Raw genomic sequence first — 18,461 nt, forward strand, 5'->3', positions numbered from 1 at the left:
GAGCTCGGTATTCAGCTTCCGTGGAAGATCTTGCTACGGTTGGTTGCTTTTTAGCATGCCAAGAAACCAGATTGGGCCCAAGAAAAATACAAAATCCTGAGGTAGATCTGCGATCGGTGGAATCACCTGCCCAATCGGAGTCTGAATAGGCAACCAACTGAAAAGACCCGGGTTGAAATTGAAGAGATGAAGATAGTGTGCCTTTCACATATCTAAGAACCCGTTTGAGCAACTGGCAATGATAGTCAAGCGGGGAATGCATAAACTGACAAAGAAAATTTACTGCAAATGAGATATCAGGACGAGTAACAGTGAGGTATTGAAGAGAACCGGCTAAGCTTCAGTACAGCTCTGGGTTGGAAAACAGACCAGATAAATTCGTTGGGACCTCACGTTTGGTGGGTAACGGAGAGGAAACTGGTTTGCAATCATGAAGTCCAGCTTTCTGAAGAAGTTTGAGAGCATAGTGTTGTTGACTTAGAGAAACACCATTGGTAGAGAAAGTAGCCTGAAGACCAAGGAATTGGGAGATATTACCTAGATATTTCATAAGAAAAGTACTCTGCAGTTGAGAGAAAAGAAGAGACATAGCTGTAGGATTGTTCCCGGTGAGTAGAATATCATCCACATAAACGAGAATGTAAAGAACATCCTCATCTTTCTGAAAAATAAACTAAGATGGATCTGCTTCACTTGACTTGAAACTATGATCTAATAAAAAACCTGAGAAGGCTGCAAACCACTGCCTGGGGGCTTGTTTCAACCCATAGATGGCCTTTTTGAGATGACAAACATGATCAGGATAGAGAGGATTGACAAAGCCTCTTGGTTGTTCTATGAACACAGATTCATCCAAACTACCATGAAGAAATGCATTGGACACATCAAGATGACGAATACTCCATTTGGATGTAAGAGCAAGAGCAAGAAGAACTCGAATAGTGGGGAATTTAGCAACAGGGCTGAATGTCTCAGCATAATCAATGCCATATTCTTGCTTGAATCCCTGTGCAACAAGCCTAGCCTTGTACCGAGCAAGCGAACCATCAGAGTGATGTTTAAGTCTGTATATCCATCGGCATCCAAGAACATGCTGAGAAGAAGGACGAGGAACCAGTTCCCAGGTGTTTTGAACCATCAGAGCATCAAATTCTTGAGACATAGCCAGTCTCCAATTGGGATCTTTTGCTGCCGAGGTGTAGCAGGAAGGCTCGGCATGATCCTTAGTAGTTTGATGCAGAGAAAATATATGCTTAGGCCGTAGAGAGCCAGTTTGTAACCTGGTAATCATGTGGTGATGAGGAACAGTCACAGGAGGCAGGACAGGTGAAGAAATAGAGGATGGGAGTGATGGTAAAGGAGTGGAAGTAGCAGTAGCAGAGGAATGAGTAGATGCAGAAGAACCAGTATCGGAAAATGAAGATAACAAGGAATGAGAGGATGAAGACCGAAGCATAGATGGTGGTACTAAATAAGAAAAAGGGAGTAAAGGTGGATGAGACGAGACAATAGCATTGGAAGAGGAAAATGGAAAATTGGTTTCATCAAACTCGACATGTCTACAGATAATAACCTTTCCAGTGGAGGAATTAAGACATCTATATGCCTTATGCTGAGAAGAATAACCAAGAAACACACATGGAACGGACCGTGGTGAAAGTTTTGAAGAAATATAAGGTTTAAGCCAACGATAACAACGACAACTAAAAGTTCTTAGGAACTTGTAGTCAGGTGGCCTGTGATACAGCAGTTCAAAAGGAGATTTGTGATGGAGTAAAGGTGTAGGGAGACGATTAATGAGATAAGTTGCAGTGAGTAAAGCTTCAACCCAAAATTGAGAGGGAAGAGAGGAATGTAACAGCAGACTCCGGACTACTTCAAGCAAGTGCTGATGTTTACGTTCGGCAACACCATTCTGCTCAGGCGTGTAAGGAGCAGACATTTGATGAACAATACCAGTTTGAGCAAAGAGAGAAGTGAAACGGCCATTGTGGAATTCACCTCCACCATCAGAGCAAAAAATTTTAATGGAGGAGGAGAATTGTTTTTCAACTAGTGTTTTGAACATTTGAAACGTGGGAAATACATCAGATTTGCGGGCCAGAGGATATACCCAAGAAAAACGAGTGAAATCATCAAGAAACAACACATAAAATTTGAATCCCTTTATAGAAGAAGAGGGAGATGGTCCCCATACATCAGAATGAATTATTTCTAAAGGTTGAGAAGAAGAAATGGAAAACAGTTTGAAAGAGCGCCTGTGACTCTTTGCCATACAGCAGGATGAACATGAAGAAAGACTTGAAACAGAGGAAAGATGAAGCTGCTCAGTCGATGATGCCAAAGAGATGCAGAGGAAGACACGGAAGCAGTAAGTGCCTGAGACGATGATGAGGATGAAGAACGTTGAACAGTCTGAAGAGGAACTGTGTAAAGCCCCTCAGTGCAAGGACTCTGAAAAAGGATTTTGTTGGTAACTTTGTCCTTGACAGTGCAACCAGTAGAGTCAAAAATTAGGATACAGTTGTTATCAGTGGCAAATTTATGAACAGACAGGAGGTTATGAGAAATATGTGGGGCATGCAAAAGTTGGAAAAGACGAAAGGAATGAAATGGAGTGTGAATGACACCTGTACCTGACTGACTGATCGAAGTAGAGGACCCATCACCAAGCAGAATTTTCTCTGAACCACGATATGACACCGGATTTTGTAGTAAAGAAGAATCCGACGTCATATGTGCAGATGCACCGCTATCCAAAATCCAATCACCTGAAGTAGAATCAGAGGAGGAATGTGCAATGAGAGCCTGAGGACGAGTAGCAGTGGACACATGGTAGTTGGGATCCATTCAGAACCAACAATATGATGCTGTGTGCCCCCTTTTTGAGCAAATTTGACACTCAACAATTGATCTATGATCCCTATTCTATGCAGAAGAATTCCAACTCCCAAATCGAGAGCGACCTCTGCCCCTGCTGGTATAGGCAAAACGTCCCCGGCCTCTTCCTCTGATGGCCAACAAAGCAAAAGCTGAATCTCCTATAGTGGCCTGCTTGTCTTTAGCAGCTAGAATAAGTTCTTCACTGCATAAGAGAGCATAGAGCTCATCAAGAGAAATGGAGAATGATCGTGTCCGAATTGATGTAGCAAAAGAGTCATATGTAGGCGGAAGACCATTGAGAATATAAAGAATTACATCTTCAACATCTGGACGCGAACTAGCTGCAGTCAGAGCATCTACCTTCTCACGAACCCCATGAAGATATTGATGCATGGAAAGTTCATTCTTCCTGATATTATGAAGTTCATTTTTAAGCTGAATTATGTGGGATCTGGTGGTAGAATTCAGACGAACTTCCAAAGTAGACCAGATTTGGTCACAGTGATCAAGATTAATCACAAATGGTAAAACAGTGGAAGAAATGGTAGAGTTTAATGCAGTAGCTAAAAACTGATCAGTGAAGGACCAAGTTTCAAACTCAGTAGGATTAGATAGAGAAGAAGATTTAGTGGTTCCATCAAGAAAACCGAAGAAGCCACTAGCCTTAAAAATCCTAGTAATCTGGGATTTCCAGGTTAGATAGTTATCAGATGTGAGATGAGTAGGTACCAAGGACTGTATTCTGGTGACCAAAAATTTGAGATTGGGAGATACAACCAAGGTAGAAGAACTTATGGCAGCCTCGTTGAACTTGTTGACAGAACCAGGAGACTCCATCGATTGATTGCTGAGGGAGGGCAGAACTACTTCAAGATTGAAGCAGTCAGACATATAATCCGTGCATAAGATGAAGCACTGGATCCCTGCTCTGATACCATAAAGAGTTTCACATTTGAAACTCTGATACAAATGAACAGTAACTGGCACGGTGAAATGCTAGTTACTGTACAGAGAAAACAGAGAGGAAAATGAAATGAAGAAGAAGAAGAATGTATTAATTTTCCTTGCCACTATTGAGCTGTGATACAGTATTTATAGAGCAGAAATGAAGGTTCCAGAATTAGGTAAATGAGCTGGTAGATCTCAGCTGTATTTGTTACAAGAAACTAATTCAAAACTAATCCTGGTAAACAGTTTTCATAACAATTCTGGGAGACAGTTTGAGAGAAGAATGATGTGGCATTCTAACAATAAAAATATCAAATTTCTCTATATAATGATTTTAAATAATCCAAAATATCCCTATATCAAATTTATTTTGAAAATAAATATATGAGTTTTTATTTTCTTGTGCCCAAAATGTATGTTACTAGAAGACCCAGCAATTGCTAGCTAATTTATGTTGCCAAATTTGCTTTTCAATTCTAAAGTTTTATTTTATTGTGCCTGAGAGAAACTAACATAATCCCATTACTATATTTGTTTTTTATCTTGAGTGATTAGCCGAACTGAGTGAGATCCAAAATACTCTCAACATCAGTCAATAATAAATTATTTAGCCATCCTTACAAAGAAACTTTGTGTATTTCATTTCAGGAGTGGTTACATGATTTTCCACTTGTCAAAGCCCGTTACTTAAAAGAAAGCAAAAAACTCTCTTTCAATTCTATTCTTCTGTATTCTATGTTCTGATTTATTTGTTTATTTTATTTCTAAAAATAATATATAAACTTGAAAAATTGGGATTTATTTGTTTATTTTATTATTATAATCTTTCTAATAAATATATTCTAAGATGAAAGAGAGCCTCTAGGTTTGAATTGACTATTATATGAATATGCATTTTCTTGGAATTTAATAAAGTTTTGGCAAATAAATTATTCAATTTTATGTTTTTATTTTATGTACTAGAGAAAGTCATCCCGTTAGTATGGGATATAATTGACTAAATATAATGCTTGTAAGGTCAAAATATTACATTTCTTCTGATATACAGTTTGCACCAATTATTTCGAGGGACTAGTTTTATCCGTGAACCATATTTAATAGTCTTTTTCCTCTTATAATTTTTGGAGATCTTATCTTACTATTATATAAAAATCTAAATATTTCTTCTCCATAAAATTTTCAAATAATTTAACATATCACTATATCATGTTCAATTTTAAAATATAATTATAAGATTTTATTTTCTTGCAACCAAAACCTACATTCCTGGAAGACTTAATGAATGCCGGCTAAAGTTATGATGCTAAATTTATCTTTCACTTTTAAAGTTTTACTTTATTATTCTTGAGATACATTAATGAGTCAAGCTAGAACTTAGGATGATTCGATCACAATATTAATTTGTTGTACCATGGGTGATTGGCCAAATCAAATAGGATCATGTCGGTGCCTTTTCTATCATATTTGAATGTGCCATAGAACTTGTCGGTGGAGTCCTATCTATGCGTGCTAATTAGGAAAGAGTAGCAACAAACTTAGTAGCAACAGGTATATGCATGCGAGCATGCTACCACCATTAGATTAGCCCAAATGATGCTGATCAAAGAAAAAATAGAGAGTGGCATAGGTTTAGGTACCTTAATCTCTAAGGATTTTCATCACTATCATACCACTATTCAATAAAAATAGATTTAGACAGATATAGGTATAGTACTGAGTTATAGTAATAAAAATCTAAGTTATATTACGGCTACTCCTTGAATAGCAACTACTATAAATTAAGATAAGATAAAATGTATTGATTTGAAATATTGAAGAATTCTTTTGTAGAGTACAAATATATTATTTATAATAAAATATAATAACTTGCCACTTTGATAGTTTTTTACTTATGTTTAGCCTTTACTTCTAGTAATTTTGAGAACCGATGCCAGCTGGCCTTCCATCATGCACATTCTTTAGCATGATCCCTCTGCATCAACTATCAGACCGATAATCCTTAGCTTATCCTGACATAGCTTATATTGGGCATCTTTCTTTATTCAACCTACCATATATATAGTCTTCTGCATCTGGGAATATCTTTGAGACCACCTTAACCACCTCGGTGTATTCTTTCTACTGGCCATCATGGTGGTTATGTACATCTAGTCTTAAAATTTTCAGCATCTTATCTAATTCTTCTTCAATACTGCCACGTTTATGGTGATCTTTATATGTTAGGACATAGTGTAAACAAATCCAAAACACTCTTAACAAGAGTCAATAATAAGTTTTCAGCTATCATTCTAAAAAACTTTGTCTACATTATTTCAACAATAGCTACATGAGTTGCCACTAGCCAAAGTGCATTATTTTAAAAAAAAACATGATAAACTCTTTTTAAATTATATTCTCTTTTAATTAATCTTCCGATTTGGTATTTATATTGCTGCATAAATAATATATAAATTAAAATCCTAATTTATTCATTCATTTAATTGTTAAAATCTTTCTAATCAAATAAATTTTGATTTGATCGAGAGGCTATATGTCCGGTTTGACTATTGTAAGTTATATCTATTTTCTAGGAATTTAATTTAGTTTAGCAACAAATAATTATTCAATTATGTAAGCTACAATATATATATATATATATATATATATATATATATATATATATATATATATATATATATATATATATATATATATATATATATATATATATATATATATATATTCTTTCTCTCTCTCTCTCTCTCTCTCTCACACACACACACACACACACACACACACACATATATATATATATATATTCATGTATATATAGTTTACATTTTACATCTATTTTATTTTTTTATTTTAAACTATTTTATCTATTGCACATACATAAGCATGTGCATGATAACTAGCTCTATAGAATTGTCTAAATCCTCTTTAGATTTTTCTTGCTAACTCTATTATTTTCTTTAAAAGTACAAAAATTTAAAGTAATGTTGCAATATGGCGAAATTAATATAAACATATTGCAATTGATATGGTTGAATGTGATCTTTGACTATAAAACATTTCTTGTTTTTAACATGATGAAGTCCACTTAATAAATAAAAGGAAATAGAGATATCAACTTTAAACAAATTATGATTTTGCCAACTAAAACAGCTAGTGAAATGTTTTAGCGAACTTTGGAGATATTAATTAACTTAAAAAACTCTTCTTCCTATAAGAATGACCGCATTAGCACATTTAGAATGGAATAACATTACAACATGAATTAAAATATATTTTTTTTCATAGTTTCCAAGAAAAAGATAGACGACCCATCAAAGGAGATGCCTCAAAAAGAGGAGTGACAATTTGAGGTTTTCTGGGTAACATGAATGGCTGAGGATATTAAGTAAGTAGACAATATCGGGATGTGTAACTAATGATATCATAACAATTTATTATATTACTATATTTCATTTCAAAAATAGCTAGAAAAAGGAGCTAAAAGTAATACCCAATGTATCATTTAAGAAAAGTATTAATGATGGGAACTATGCATATAGGCTCAATTTGTGTAGAGCTCTCTATTCACCGTATGAATCTCGGTGATAGGAATAGCAGAAGTTTCATATTAGCAATTATTAAAGTTTATTTCCTATTGTATAATATAAATTTGTCTATTTAAGCCTTCCCCTTATTATAATTATTATGCAACTATATTGCATTTTAAAAATAATTGAAAAAAAAAGAGAAAAAATTATACCTCATGCACCGTGCAAGTTATATGCAAGCACCATATAAATTTTAGGCTGGGTCGACTGGGCTTGCAAACGAGGCCTGATTTCTACTTGGGCCAAAAAATTATGACCTAAGCTCAGCTTATCCTACAGAGATATTTTACGCCAATTAACAATACGAGCTGAGATGAGTGGGCCATGGGCTGGTTTGGTTGCATCCCTAGTGATCTCCTGTAATTCGTATAGTCCCAATAGACTGGGCTATGGGCTGGCCTAGACCGGTCAGCGGGGCCTAAAGAGTATAGTATGGTTGGAGGGGGATTCGAATATGGCAGTCTTGGATTAATGGCAGGGAGTTTTTTCAACATCGAATACAGTCTTCTTTATTCAACCATTTCGGAATTCTCATGCATTCATGTTCTTTAGGAAGCTAATTACATTGCAGATTGGCCGACCAATTTTGCAAGCATTAAACGGGCTAAAAGGATCGGGATTGAAGGATTTCCATCTATTTTGGCTTTCTTCATCAATGCGGATATAGGGGGTAACTCTATCATCCGCCTGTAATGAGTTATCCTCACATCTCTGTTAGCAAAAAAAATAATAATAACAATTATAGAATGGTCTGGAAAGGGACTGGCTTAATTCACTCGATAATGTAATCTCCACCCGGTCAATAACTTCCCGCTTTTGTAGGCGTTTCAATTAAATTTTAATAATGGTCTTTCCAACCGAGCCCAAGCTCACCCGCTCCCTTTTCCTTTCCAAGATGCAACCAGTCCATATTCGTGCCGACGAACTCTACGGGCCATCCGTCGGATCCGCGCTCCACAGCCTTTATGCAACTCCCTCTCCTATAAATCTCTCCAAAGGACTCAGCCTCCCACCCACTCCCCTCCTACTCTCTTGCCTTTGTTTTTTTTTTTGGTAAAATTACTCACTCCTTCAGAAGCCCATTAGAGCACTCCAAGCCCTTCTCCGCCATGGCCATGCAAACTCTTCTCTTCGTCGTCTTCTTCATCGCCCTCCTCGTTCAAGGTTTGTTTCTATATCCATCTAAAGGTCTCTAAGCTTTTCTCTTTTTTTCTTTTTTTCATCGTTTAATCTTTGTAAGTAACGACTGCATGTGTTAAAAAAAAATATATAACTATATTTCAGGTGGCCGCTCAACAACATTCACCTTCAAGAACAGCTGCAGCCAAACGGTGTGGCCCGCCACGCTGACCAACCCCACCGCCCCGGCCCTCTCGAATACCGGCTTCGAGCTCGCCCCCTCGGCCTCCCTCTCGATCACCATCCCGGCCAAGTGGGCAGGCCGCGTGTGGGCCCGGACACTTTGCTCCACCGATGCCTCGGGAAAATTCTCATGCGCCGTCGGCGATTGCGGCACTGGGCTGGTATCCTGCCTTGGCTCCGGGGGAGCCCCACCCGCCACTCTCGTTGAGTTCACCCTGCAGGGAGACCAGGGAAACGATTTCTATGACATCAGCTGTGTAGATGGCTTCAATTTGCCCGTCTCGGTGGCTCCGCAGGCCGGAGCGATGGGATATTGTAATGCCATCGCCTGCTCGGCTAATATCAATGCGTTGTGCCCATCGGTGCTGCAGGAGAAGGCGCAGGATGGCAGCGTGGTGGGATGCAAGAGTGCTTGTTTGGCTTTTAATACGGATCAGTACTGCTGCAGGGGAGCCTATGGGGGTCCAGACGCATGCAAACCCACGGACTACTCCCAGCTATTCAAGAAAGCATGTCCTCAGGCTTATAGTTATGCCTACGACGATCTTACCAGCATCTTCACTTGTGTGGAGGCTGATTATCTCATTACATTTTGTCCTTGAGATTGGTGACCTAATATATTGAGGAATGCGAGTAGGAATGAAATCGTTGTGAAGCATTAAAAAATGAGAATACAAGAATCAATAATTCAATTATCCAGCTATCCCTTATATAGAAACTTTGTCTATTTCATTTTAGAAATGGTCACATGATTTTCGGCTTGTGAAAACCCATTAAAGAAATCGAAAAGCTATTTCAATTCTATTCCTCTTTAATATATCTTCTGATTTATTTATCTATATTATTAAACATAATTTATGTATTTTAAAAATTGAGATTTATTTGTTTATTTAACTACTATAATCTTTTTAATAAATATATTCTAGGTTGATGGAGCGCCTAGGTTTGGTTTGACTATTATAAAATATATGTATTTTATTGAAATTTAATGAAGTTTGGCAAAATAAATTATGCAATTTTATGCTTTTGTTTTATGCCTACAGAGAGTCATCCAATTGGGTTGGCATACAATTGATTAAATATAATGTTCATTTGATCAAAATATTTCTCCTCGTCTGACATATAATTTGCACCATTTATTTTCTTTCAGTGCGAAGGGCTAGTTTTGTCCATGCAGCATGTTTAATAGTCTTTTTTTCTCTTATGACTTTTGGAGATCTTTTCTTACTGCTATATAAAAATCTCAATATTTCTTATACATAAAATTTTCATATAATTCAAAGAATCACTATATTAAATTTACGTTTGAAAAATAATTATAGATTTTTATTTTCTTGTATCCAAAATGTACAATTAATCCTAGAAGAGCCAACAATTGCCGGCCCAACTTATAATGCTATGTTTATTTTTTATTCTAAAGGTTTACTATATTATGCCTAAGATACATTAATGAGTTGAGCTAGAAATTAACATTATTCCATCATAATATATTTGTTGTACCATGGGTGATTGGCCTAACTGAGTGGGAAAGAGAACACTCTCAACAAGTGCCAATAGTAAGTTATCGGCCATCCTATAAAACTTTATGTCTCCTATTACAGCAAGAGTTACATGAGCCGGCACTTGTCAAAGCCCATTATTTGAAGGAAATCGATAAATTCTGTTTCAATTCTGTTCTTTTTTAATTAATCTTCAGATTTTTCTATATTGCTACATAATTAATATATAAATTGGCCCAAATTTATTTGTTCATTAGTTTTTTATAATCTTTCCAATCAAATAAATTCTTATTTGACAGAGAGCCTACATGTTCCCTTTGACTACTATAAGCTATATATATTTTCAAGGAATTTAATTATGTTTGGAAAATAATAATTATTCAATTATGTGAGTCACATATATTTTCTCAAATACACATACCATTCATTATGTATCAATGCATATATACTTTACAATTTACATCAATTAGAAATTTTTATTACTTTAAACTATTGTATTTATTGCACATGCATAAGCATGTACGTTATAATGTAACTAGTTCTATATAATTTGCTAAATCATCTTTAGATATTTTGATAATTATTTTGATATTTAGATGAATTAAAATAGAATAAGTGAAGTAATGCAATTTTTTCCATTTAATCATTATTTAACCAAATCAAATGTGACTTTAGATTTATATTTCCATATTTTTTATTGACATATATTTATCATAATACCCTTATAGTTATAGCACAACAAGAATTAAAATTGGCGATAAAGATATTATTTAATAACTAATTACAAATTGAACAACTCTTTACAACTAGCTAACTTTTTCTAGTTTTAAAGCTTGAGCACCTTTGATTTGTTAGTCACCAGACCAAGGATCTTCTCTAGATTTCTAATCTGTTGCCCAGAGATGGTCACCCAAGAGGGGGGTGAATTGGGTGTTTTAAAACTTTTTTGTCTAATTAAAAATAAAACACACAAATGTATGAACTAAAGTAAAGATAGAGGTATGAGAACAATCAATCGCAGACACAGGGTTTTATAGTGGTTCGGAGCTTCCACTGCCCTACATCCACTCCCCAAAGCACCTTTGGGAATTTCCACTATAATCCAAGATTACAGTCCAGTAGTTTTGCGAGTTCACTACCCAACTCGTTGTTTTACACCGGGCTAACAACGAACCCTATAACCCCCAATTTCACCTAGGCTTGGGACGCCTTTCCCTTGTTCCAAGTCCCTTGACTGGAACAAGCACAATAACCAAAGGTTTTACAAAGGATTTGAAAGCTCTTAATAAGCAAATATGACAATGAGAAATAATGAAAAACCCGGAAGAACCCTTTTGCCGTTGGAAGCGTGGGTAATGGTGATTATTCCGATGTGGATCGCGTTGGCTTGAATGTGAGCTTTGAATGCCGAGCGGGAGAGAGTAGTTGAGCACGAAATCAGTTGGAAAACTTGAAAGCACTTGATTTCTTCACTTGAATGCACTAACTCCCTTGAACCTCTCTCTCTTGCTTCTCTCTTGAATGATCTTGTGTTGGGTTGGTGAGAAGTTGTTGGAAGGCACTTAAGAGCTCTCTTTTATAGCCCAAAAAGCAAATATAGCCGTTAGACACAAAGAAAGAAACGTTTGAAATTCAAACAAACCTACAAAAAGGTGTCAGTCGCGTCCCAGGCGCTCCGGAGACGTCTCCGCTTTAACGCGAGACGTCTCGGCTTTAACGCGAGATGTCTCGGCTGTAAGATTTTACTTTTGACGTTGTTTGGGGTCGACTCGGCGCTTTACGGGGACGACTCTGAGGACGAACGGTTTGAATCCTTGTTTTTCTGTTTTTCTGAGAGGATCGCCTCGGCACTTTACGGGGACGTCTCGGCTTGTTTGCGCTTTTTGCATGGGGACGACTCCGCTGCCTTGGGGACGACTCCCCCATTATATCTCCGAAAAACAAGTCTTCTGGAATTCTCTGAGAGAGTCGACTCCGCTACCTCGGGGATGTCTCCGCTGCCTTAACACCGAAAAAGACATCCTTTGGAATACCCTGAGAGAGTCGACTCCGTACTCTCTGGGGACGACTCGGGAACTCTGCTTTTTACTTGCGGGGACGACTCCGCGTCCTGTGGAGACGACTCAGGCGCATTCCTTGAAATCGGCCTTTCTGCCGCCTCTGAGAGAGTCGACTCCGCAGTGTCGGAAGTCGACTCCGACCCTGCGAGACGCCTCGCCAGGTGCCGGGGACGTCTCCAAACGTGCCAGTTCTTCCTGTTTGTGCCAGAGACGTCTTTGGGACTAACCGGAGACGTCTCGGCTGTCCCTGATCTATTTTCTTCAACTCAAAAATTCTTCAATAAATCCTTAAAAATTATGGAAACTTGCCTAGACATTTCTTAACAATATTAATAATTAATCACCTGAAATTCTCAAATAAATTGTTAAGATAAATGGAATTATACTCTAGTATTTTGTATTCATCAAAATCCATTAGGGGGTCAACAATCTCTCCCTTTTTGATGATGACAAAACACTGAGTATATGCAAAATTCGAAATTTAAACATATACACAGTATTTGGTCAGATGTACAAGTATAATGTTTTGATTTGAGCTAGATACAGTGTGCATAATTCAAAATAGTCAACTTTCAGTTCTATCCTTATGCATAAGATTGATCTTAATAGCTCTTAAGCAATTTTAGCATATCAACTGAATTTGAATCAAGTTAAAATTTAAATTAATGAAATATTGATGCTAAAGACCATTGAAGGCTAAGTTCTTTTTGACTCCCCCTTTCTTTTCCAGAAGGGCAATTATCTTAAAGCCAATATTCTTCAATTTTATCTTTTTCTAATTCAATTTTTAAGTATGAGTGTAAATTTTGCATTCCATATTTAGGTTCTACTCCATATACTCCATATATATATATATATATATATATATCTACTCAATATATCCAATATCCATATTGGCAATATCTATATAGGTTCTACTCCCCCTTTTTGTCATCAACAATGAAGGGGACAAATTATCCTTAGGTACTTAAAACTCAATTCCTAGTAGAATTCAGCATTCATTTCACTCCCCCTTTGTTTTGGAATTCATTTCAGACTCCTCTTTTTGTTTAAAATAGTTATCACAAGATGTGCTCCCCCTGTTTTATATGCATTGATAAATTGTGTCAAGTTTGAACACTTAAGGTATGTTATGAGATTTTTATGGCACAACACAGAATCACAACCACAAAGTTTGATTCCACAGGATTTGAAACAAACACAAGATTTCAAAAGAAATTGTATGTCATTCATATGTCATTGCAATCATTTGAAGGCATTACAAGGTTAAAAAAGAGGAAATCATTACAAGTATTGATTCCTAATACAAAAGAAGTGTCAAAATGAGCCTAGGGTTTTACAAAAACAGATGAACCCTAGATGTCTACAAAATGTCCCTCATCGGCGACGTTGCTCATAAGCCCTAGCAGCTGCATCTATAAATGCATTAATTGAATCTAGCAGTGTTCTGAACTGATCTTCCTGAGACTGATGGAAGGCTGCCACTAGTGCTTCAAATTCAATGCTTGCCCTTTCAATTCTTCCTCTAAGTTGGGCAACCACAGTGCCCACATTGCCTCCAGGGCTTGTCAATTCTTGAAGGCTTTTTGATATGCTCTTCAAGTCATCCTGTAGCTCAATTGATCTAAGGGATTGGGTGGCACTCACATGAACTAGTTCTGTCGCTGTAGCTTCTATCTGAGCTCTAATTTCCTTCAACTCTTGTAGAAGCCCTTCATGTGAGGTTCTGATGGGGGCCAACTCAGCAGAAATCATCGATCTCATCTCCTCCCTCATCTGCTGGCATATTACAGATGCTAAAGTGCGCATCTGTTCTTCTGATAGGGAGAAGGGCCCACTGACTGGAGGAGGAGGAGGCACAGATGTGGAAGGTCCAGCTGAGCTGGAGGGTACATCAGGGAATGCCATGTGGCTATGTGGAGGAGAGTGGTGGTCAGGCTCCTGATGTGGGATCTCGGGCTCTAAGGTTTGAGATTTTCTTTTAGGGACCTTAACCCAAGACCCATCTACCTTGTGAAACTCCATTCTACGCATTGTGCTTTCATTATAATAGTCGGTGTTTCTCAAGGGTTTTGCAGGTTCAATTTCTGGAATGTGAACCTTGAAATGTTTGAATACTAGGGTAAAGATCATCCCATAGGGTATGCTAAACCTAGAATACCTATGACATATAGAAATATAGTTTAACATAAGTCTAGGTAGGTTTAGGGGAATCCCTAGTAAGATATGGTGCATGATCACTAAATCTCGCTCCGAAACAAAATCGAAGCGGCCGATTTTTGGAAACAAGACCCGGTTGACAATACTCAAAAGTAGTCTCATTTCGGCATTTAGGTCTTGTGAGTTAACTACATCAAGAGGGCCGCAGTCCTCTCTCCCTAATAGTAGGTTTAGGGCTATTTCCCTTTGGGGATGTGAGGTCGGAGCCTCACCGTCTTTAGGGATTTGCAACATGCTAGAAAGGATATCCTCGTTAATCTCTATCAATGTCCCTCGGACATATGCAGTGTACCCCGAGTCCCCTAAGGCCATATTACTAAACATCTCTCTAACTAGGCCGGGGTAGGTTGATGTATTGAGGGTACAAAGATATTCCCACCCTTGGGCACGGAGTCTCTCTCCAATAGAGAACCCCTCACTATCTAGAAAATGGAAATCTATATACCTACCGGTGGTTACTGTGCGATTCGCACAGAAAATGGTCGTGGTTGGCGGAGCAACCGGAGGAGACGGCGCGGAAGGCTCTTCCCTCCGTTCCTCATTGTCGGTCGCAACCCTAGGACGCCTCCCACCGGTTCTCCTAGCTCTTTTAGGTGCCATAGTTCGGAAACCCTAGGAAAATGGGGAGTTTTGGTTCGGTTTGAGGTGGAGAGAAAAATGGAGGCTAGGGTTTTGTGTTTTGTTGGGGATGAAAGGGATAGCTCGGGTCGGCTCGAGCTGTTTCGACCTATTTTAAAAACCCTCGTTCGGTCCCCGAGACGTCTCCGCGACTGATGCGAGACGTCTCGCCGGGGGGACGTCTCTGCGATTTGCCAGAGACGTCTCCGGCACTGAAACATTTCAGACTAATTTCTATCTTTTTCCAATTTATTTTATTTAACCACACTAATCAACATGATTTCTTTTGGTGAATACAGAGTGAATTTGTTTGTGATCCTCCCCTTTAATAATACATCCTATAAAAGTTTGATAATGATTTTTGAATTATTAATATTGAAATGAGGAATGTTTGACCAAATTTCGAATACCTATGAAATAGGCTCTGAAAATATCTCCATGAAGAGTCCAAGGGAGGGTAACCATCCTCCGAAAAGTCGAACAATTCGTCATTTAACTTAGATAGATTGATGCTTTCACTTATGTTGACCTTGAGGTGGATTACTAGTTTGAGTGGCAAAGCATTGCAATACAAGTTTAATTTAATTGCTAGGATCATACAAGCTCAAAGCATTCCTTAAGAAGTTGAACCTATCTTTACAAAGGGGCTTTGTAAAGATATCGGCCAATTGATTTTCAGTACATACATATTCAATCATCACATCATTTTTCAGCACATGATCCCTAATAAAGTGATGCCTAATCTCTATATGTTTTGATTTTGAGTGTTGGACAGGATTTTTTGTTAAATTAATTGCACTTGTATTATCACATTTAATTGGTATATTGTCCATTTTGATACCGAAGTCTTCAAGTTGTTGCGTAATCCAAAGAACTTGGGCACAATAGCTTCCAGCTGCAATGTACTCAGCTTCAGCTGTGGATAAGGCAACTGAATTCTGTTTCTTGCTAAACCAAGAAACCAAATTAGCACCTAAGAATTAACATGTGCCACTTGTGCTTTTTCTGTCGAGTTTGCACCCGGCAAAATCAGCATCGGAATAAGCAATTAAGTTTATGTCAGATTGTTTAGAGTACCATAAGCCTACATTAGATGTCCCTACTAGATATCTGAAAATTCTTTTAACAGCTTGCAAGTGTGATTCCTTAGGACATGCTTGGTATCTAGCACACATGCAAACACTGAATAATATATCTGGTCTACTAGCAGTAAGGTAAAGTAAAGAGCCTATCATACCTCTGTACAATTTGCAGTCTATACTTTTACCTTTTCATCTTTGTCAAGCTTGCAACTTGAGCCCATGGGTGTGCTGATTTCCTTTGCATCCTTCATCTTGAATTTTTCCAACATTTCCTTGATATATTTGGACTGACTGATGAAGATGCCTTCTTCTGATTGTTTTATTTGTAGCCCAAGGAAGATGTTGAGCTCACCCATCATGCTCATTTCAAATTCTCCCTGCATAAGCTTGGCAAACTCTTGACAAAGACTATCATTAGTAGCACCGAAAATTATATCATCCACATAAATTTGCACAAGCAATAAGTCATTTCCTTTTCTTTTAATGAAGAGGGTTTTGTCTACATTTCCTCTCTTAAATTTATTTTCAATTAGAAAATTACTTAATCTTTCATACCATGCCCTAGGGGCTTGCTTAAGTCCATATAATGCTTTATGCAATTTAAAAACATAATCTGGATGTAAGTGGTTCTCAAAACCTGGAGGTTGTCCTACATAAACTTCCTCCATTATATAACCATTTAAAAAGACACTTTTTACATCCATTTGATAGAGTTTGAAATCCATAAAGCATGCATATACCAAAAGTAGTCTAATAGCCTCTAATCTAGCAACAGGAGCAAAAGTTTCATCAAAGTCTATTCCTTCCTCCTGATTATATCCTTTGGCCACTAGCCTAGCTTTGTTTCTTATTACTATTCCATCTTCATCTAGTTTATTTCTATATACCCATTTGGTGCCTATAATTGAAACATTAGGGGGTCTTTTCATTAGAGTCCAAACTTCATTTCTTTCAAATTGGTTTAATTCCTCTTGCATAGCATTCATCCAATTATCATCTTTTTCGGCTTCTTCTAGTGATTTAGGCTCAATTTGTGAAATGAATGCAAGATAATTACTAGTGTTTCTTAAAGAGGATCTAGTCCTTATTCCTTGTGAAGGATCACCAAGAATTAGATCCCTTGGATGACCATGTGCATACCTCCATTCCTTAGGAAGATTTTGATTTCTCGATGGAGATTGATCTTCTTCATCTTGCTGAATTGTATCTTCTTTGATCTCATCCTCATGTTGTTTGTCTTGTATGGAGAATTCCTTCATTCGGTCTTCAAGTGTACCTGCATCACCATCTTCTTCTTTTCTAGAAGAATCTCCATTAGCTTCATCAAAAACAACATGAATGGATTCTTCAACAATGAGAGTTCTCTTGTTGAAGACCCTGTATACTCTACTAGATGAGGAATAACCTAAGAAGATCCCCTCATCTGATTTAGCACTAAATTTACTTAGATTGTCCTTTCCATTGTTTAAAATAAAGCATCGACAACCGAAAACATGAAAATAGCTTATATTTGGTTTCTTACTTTTTATCAACTCATAAGGCGTTTTCTTTAAGATGGATCTAACTAAAGCACGGTTTAAAATATGACATGAAGTATTTATTGCTTCAGCCCAAAAGTACTTTGGTAGATCCGATTCGCACAATATGGTACGAGCCATATCTGCTAGTGTGCGATTCTTCCTTTCTACCACCCCATTTTGTTGGGGTGTCCTAGGTGCCGAGAAATTGTGATTGATACCATTTTCTTCACAAAATTTTTCAAAATACTGATTTTCAAACTCGGTACCATGATCACTCCTAATTGCTTTTAGTTTAAGATTGAGTTCATTCGAAACCCTATTATGAAACTTGATAAAAGCGGAAAAGGACTCATCTTTGTGTGCAAGAAATGAAACTCATGTAAAACGTGAAAAATCATCAACAATTACAAGACCAAATTTCTTACCCCCTAGACTAGCAGTTCTAGTAGGTCCAAACAAATCCATGTGAATTAGTTCTAAGGGTTTTGATGTTGAGACTATGTTCTTAGACTTGAAAGAACTTCTTGTTTGTTTCCCTAATTGACATGCCGCAAAAATTTTGTTCTTTTCAAAGTCTATTTTTGGTAGTCCTTTGACTAGATCTTTTGTAATTAATTTAGAGATTAAATCCATGCTAGCATGCCCTAACCTACGATGCCATAACCAACTAGTCTCATTGACTTTGGGA

General features: G+C 37.3%; 1 protein-coding gene across 1 annotated transcript; it reads left to right on the plus strand.

Annotated features, from left to right (window-relative positions):
* The first annotated feature begins 8,521 nt into the window (after positions 1 to 8,521).
* On the plus strand, positions 8,522 to 9,547 carry LOC103698510 (thaumatin-like protein 1b). Its single transcript, XM_088724199.2, has 2 exons — positions 8,522 to 8,576; positions 8,697 to 9,547. Exons 1-2 carry the CDS (start codon positions 8,522 to 8,524, stop codon positions 9,374 to 9,376), a joined length of 735 nt encoding a protein of 244 aa, XP_088580325.2. The 3' UTR covers positions 9,377 to 9,547.
* Positions 9,548 to 18,461: the final 8,914 nt, after the last annotated feature.

The sequence above is a fragment of the Phoenix dactylifera genome, chromosome 6 (genome assembly GCF_051530095.1).
Source record: "Phoenix dactylifera cultivar Ajwa chromosome 6, Ajwa_hap1_PhDact_Kaust_v1.1, whole genome shotgun sequence".
In the NCBI taxonomy this organism is placed as follows: domain Eukaryota; kingdom Viridiplantae; phylum Streptophyta; class Magnoliopsida; order Arecales; family Arecaceae; genus Phoenix; species Phoenix dactylifera.

What these genes read in the sequence shown, in the direction of transcription:
- LOC103698510 (XM_088724199.2), top strand. Translation starts at nt 8,522, where the DNA reads ATGGCCATGCAAACTCTTCTCTTCGTCGTCTTCTTCATCGCCCTCCTC. An exon ending in CATCGCCCTCCTCGTTCAAG is followed by an intron (nt 8,577 to 8,696) that starts GTTTGTTTCTAT and finishes ACTATATTTCAG; the next exon opens with GTGGCCGCTCAACAACATTC.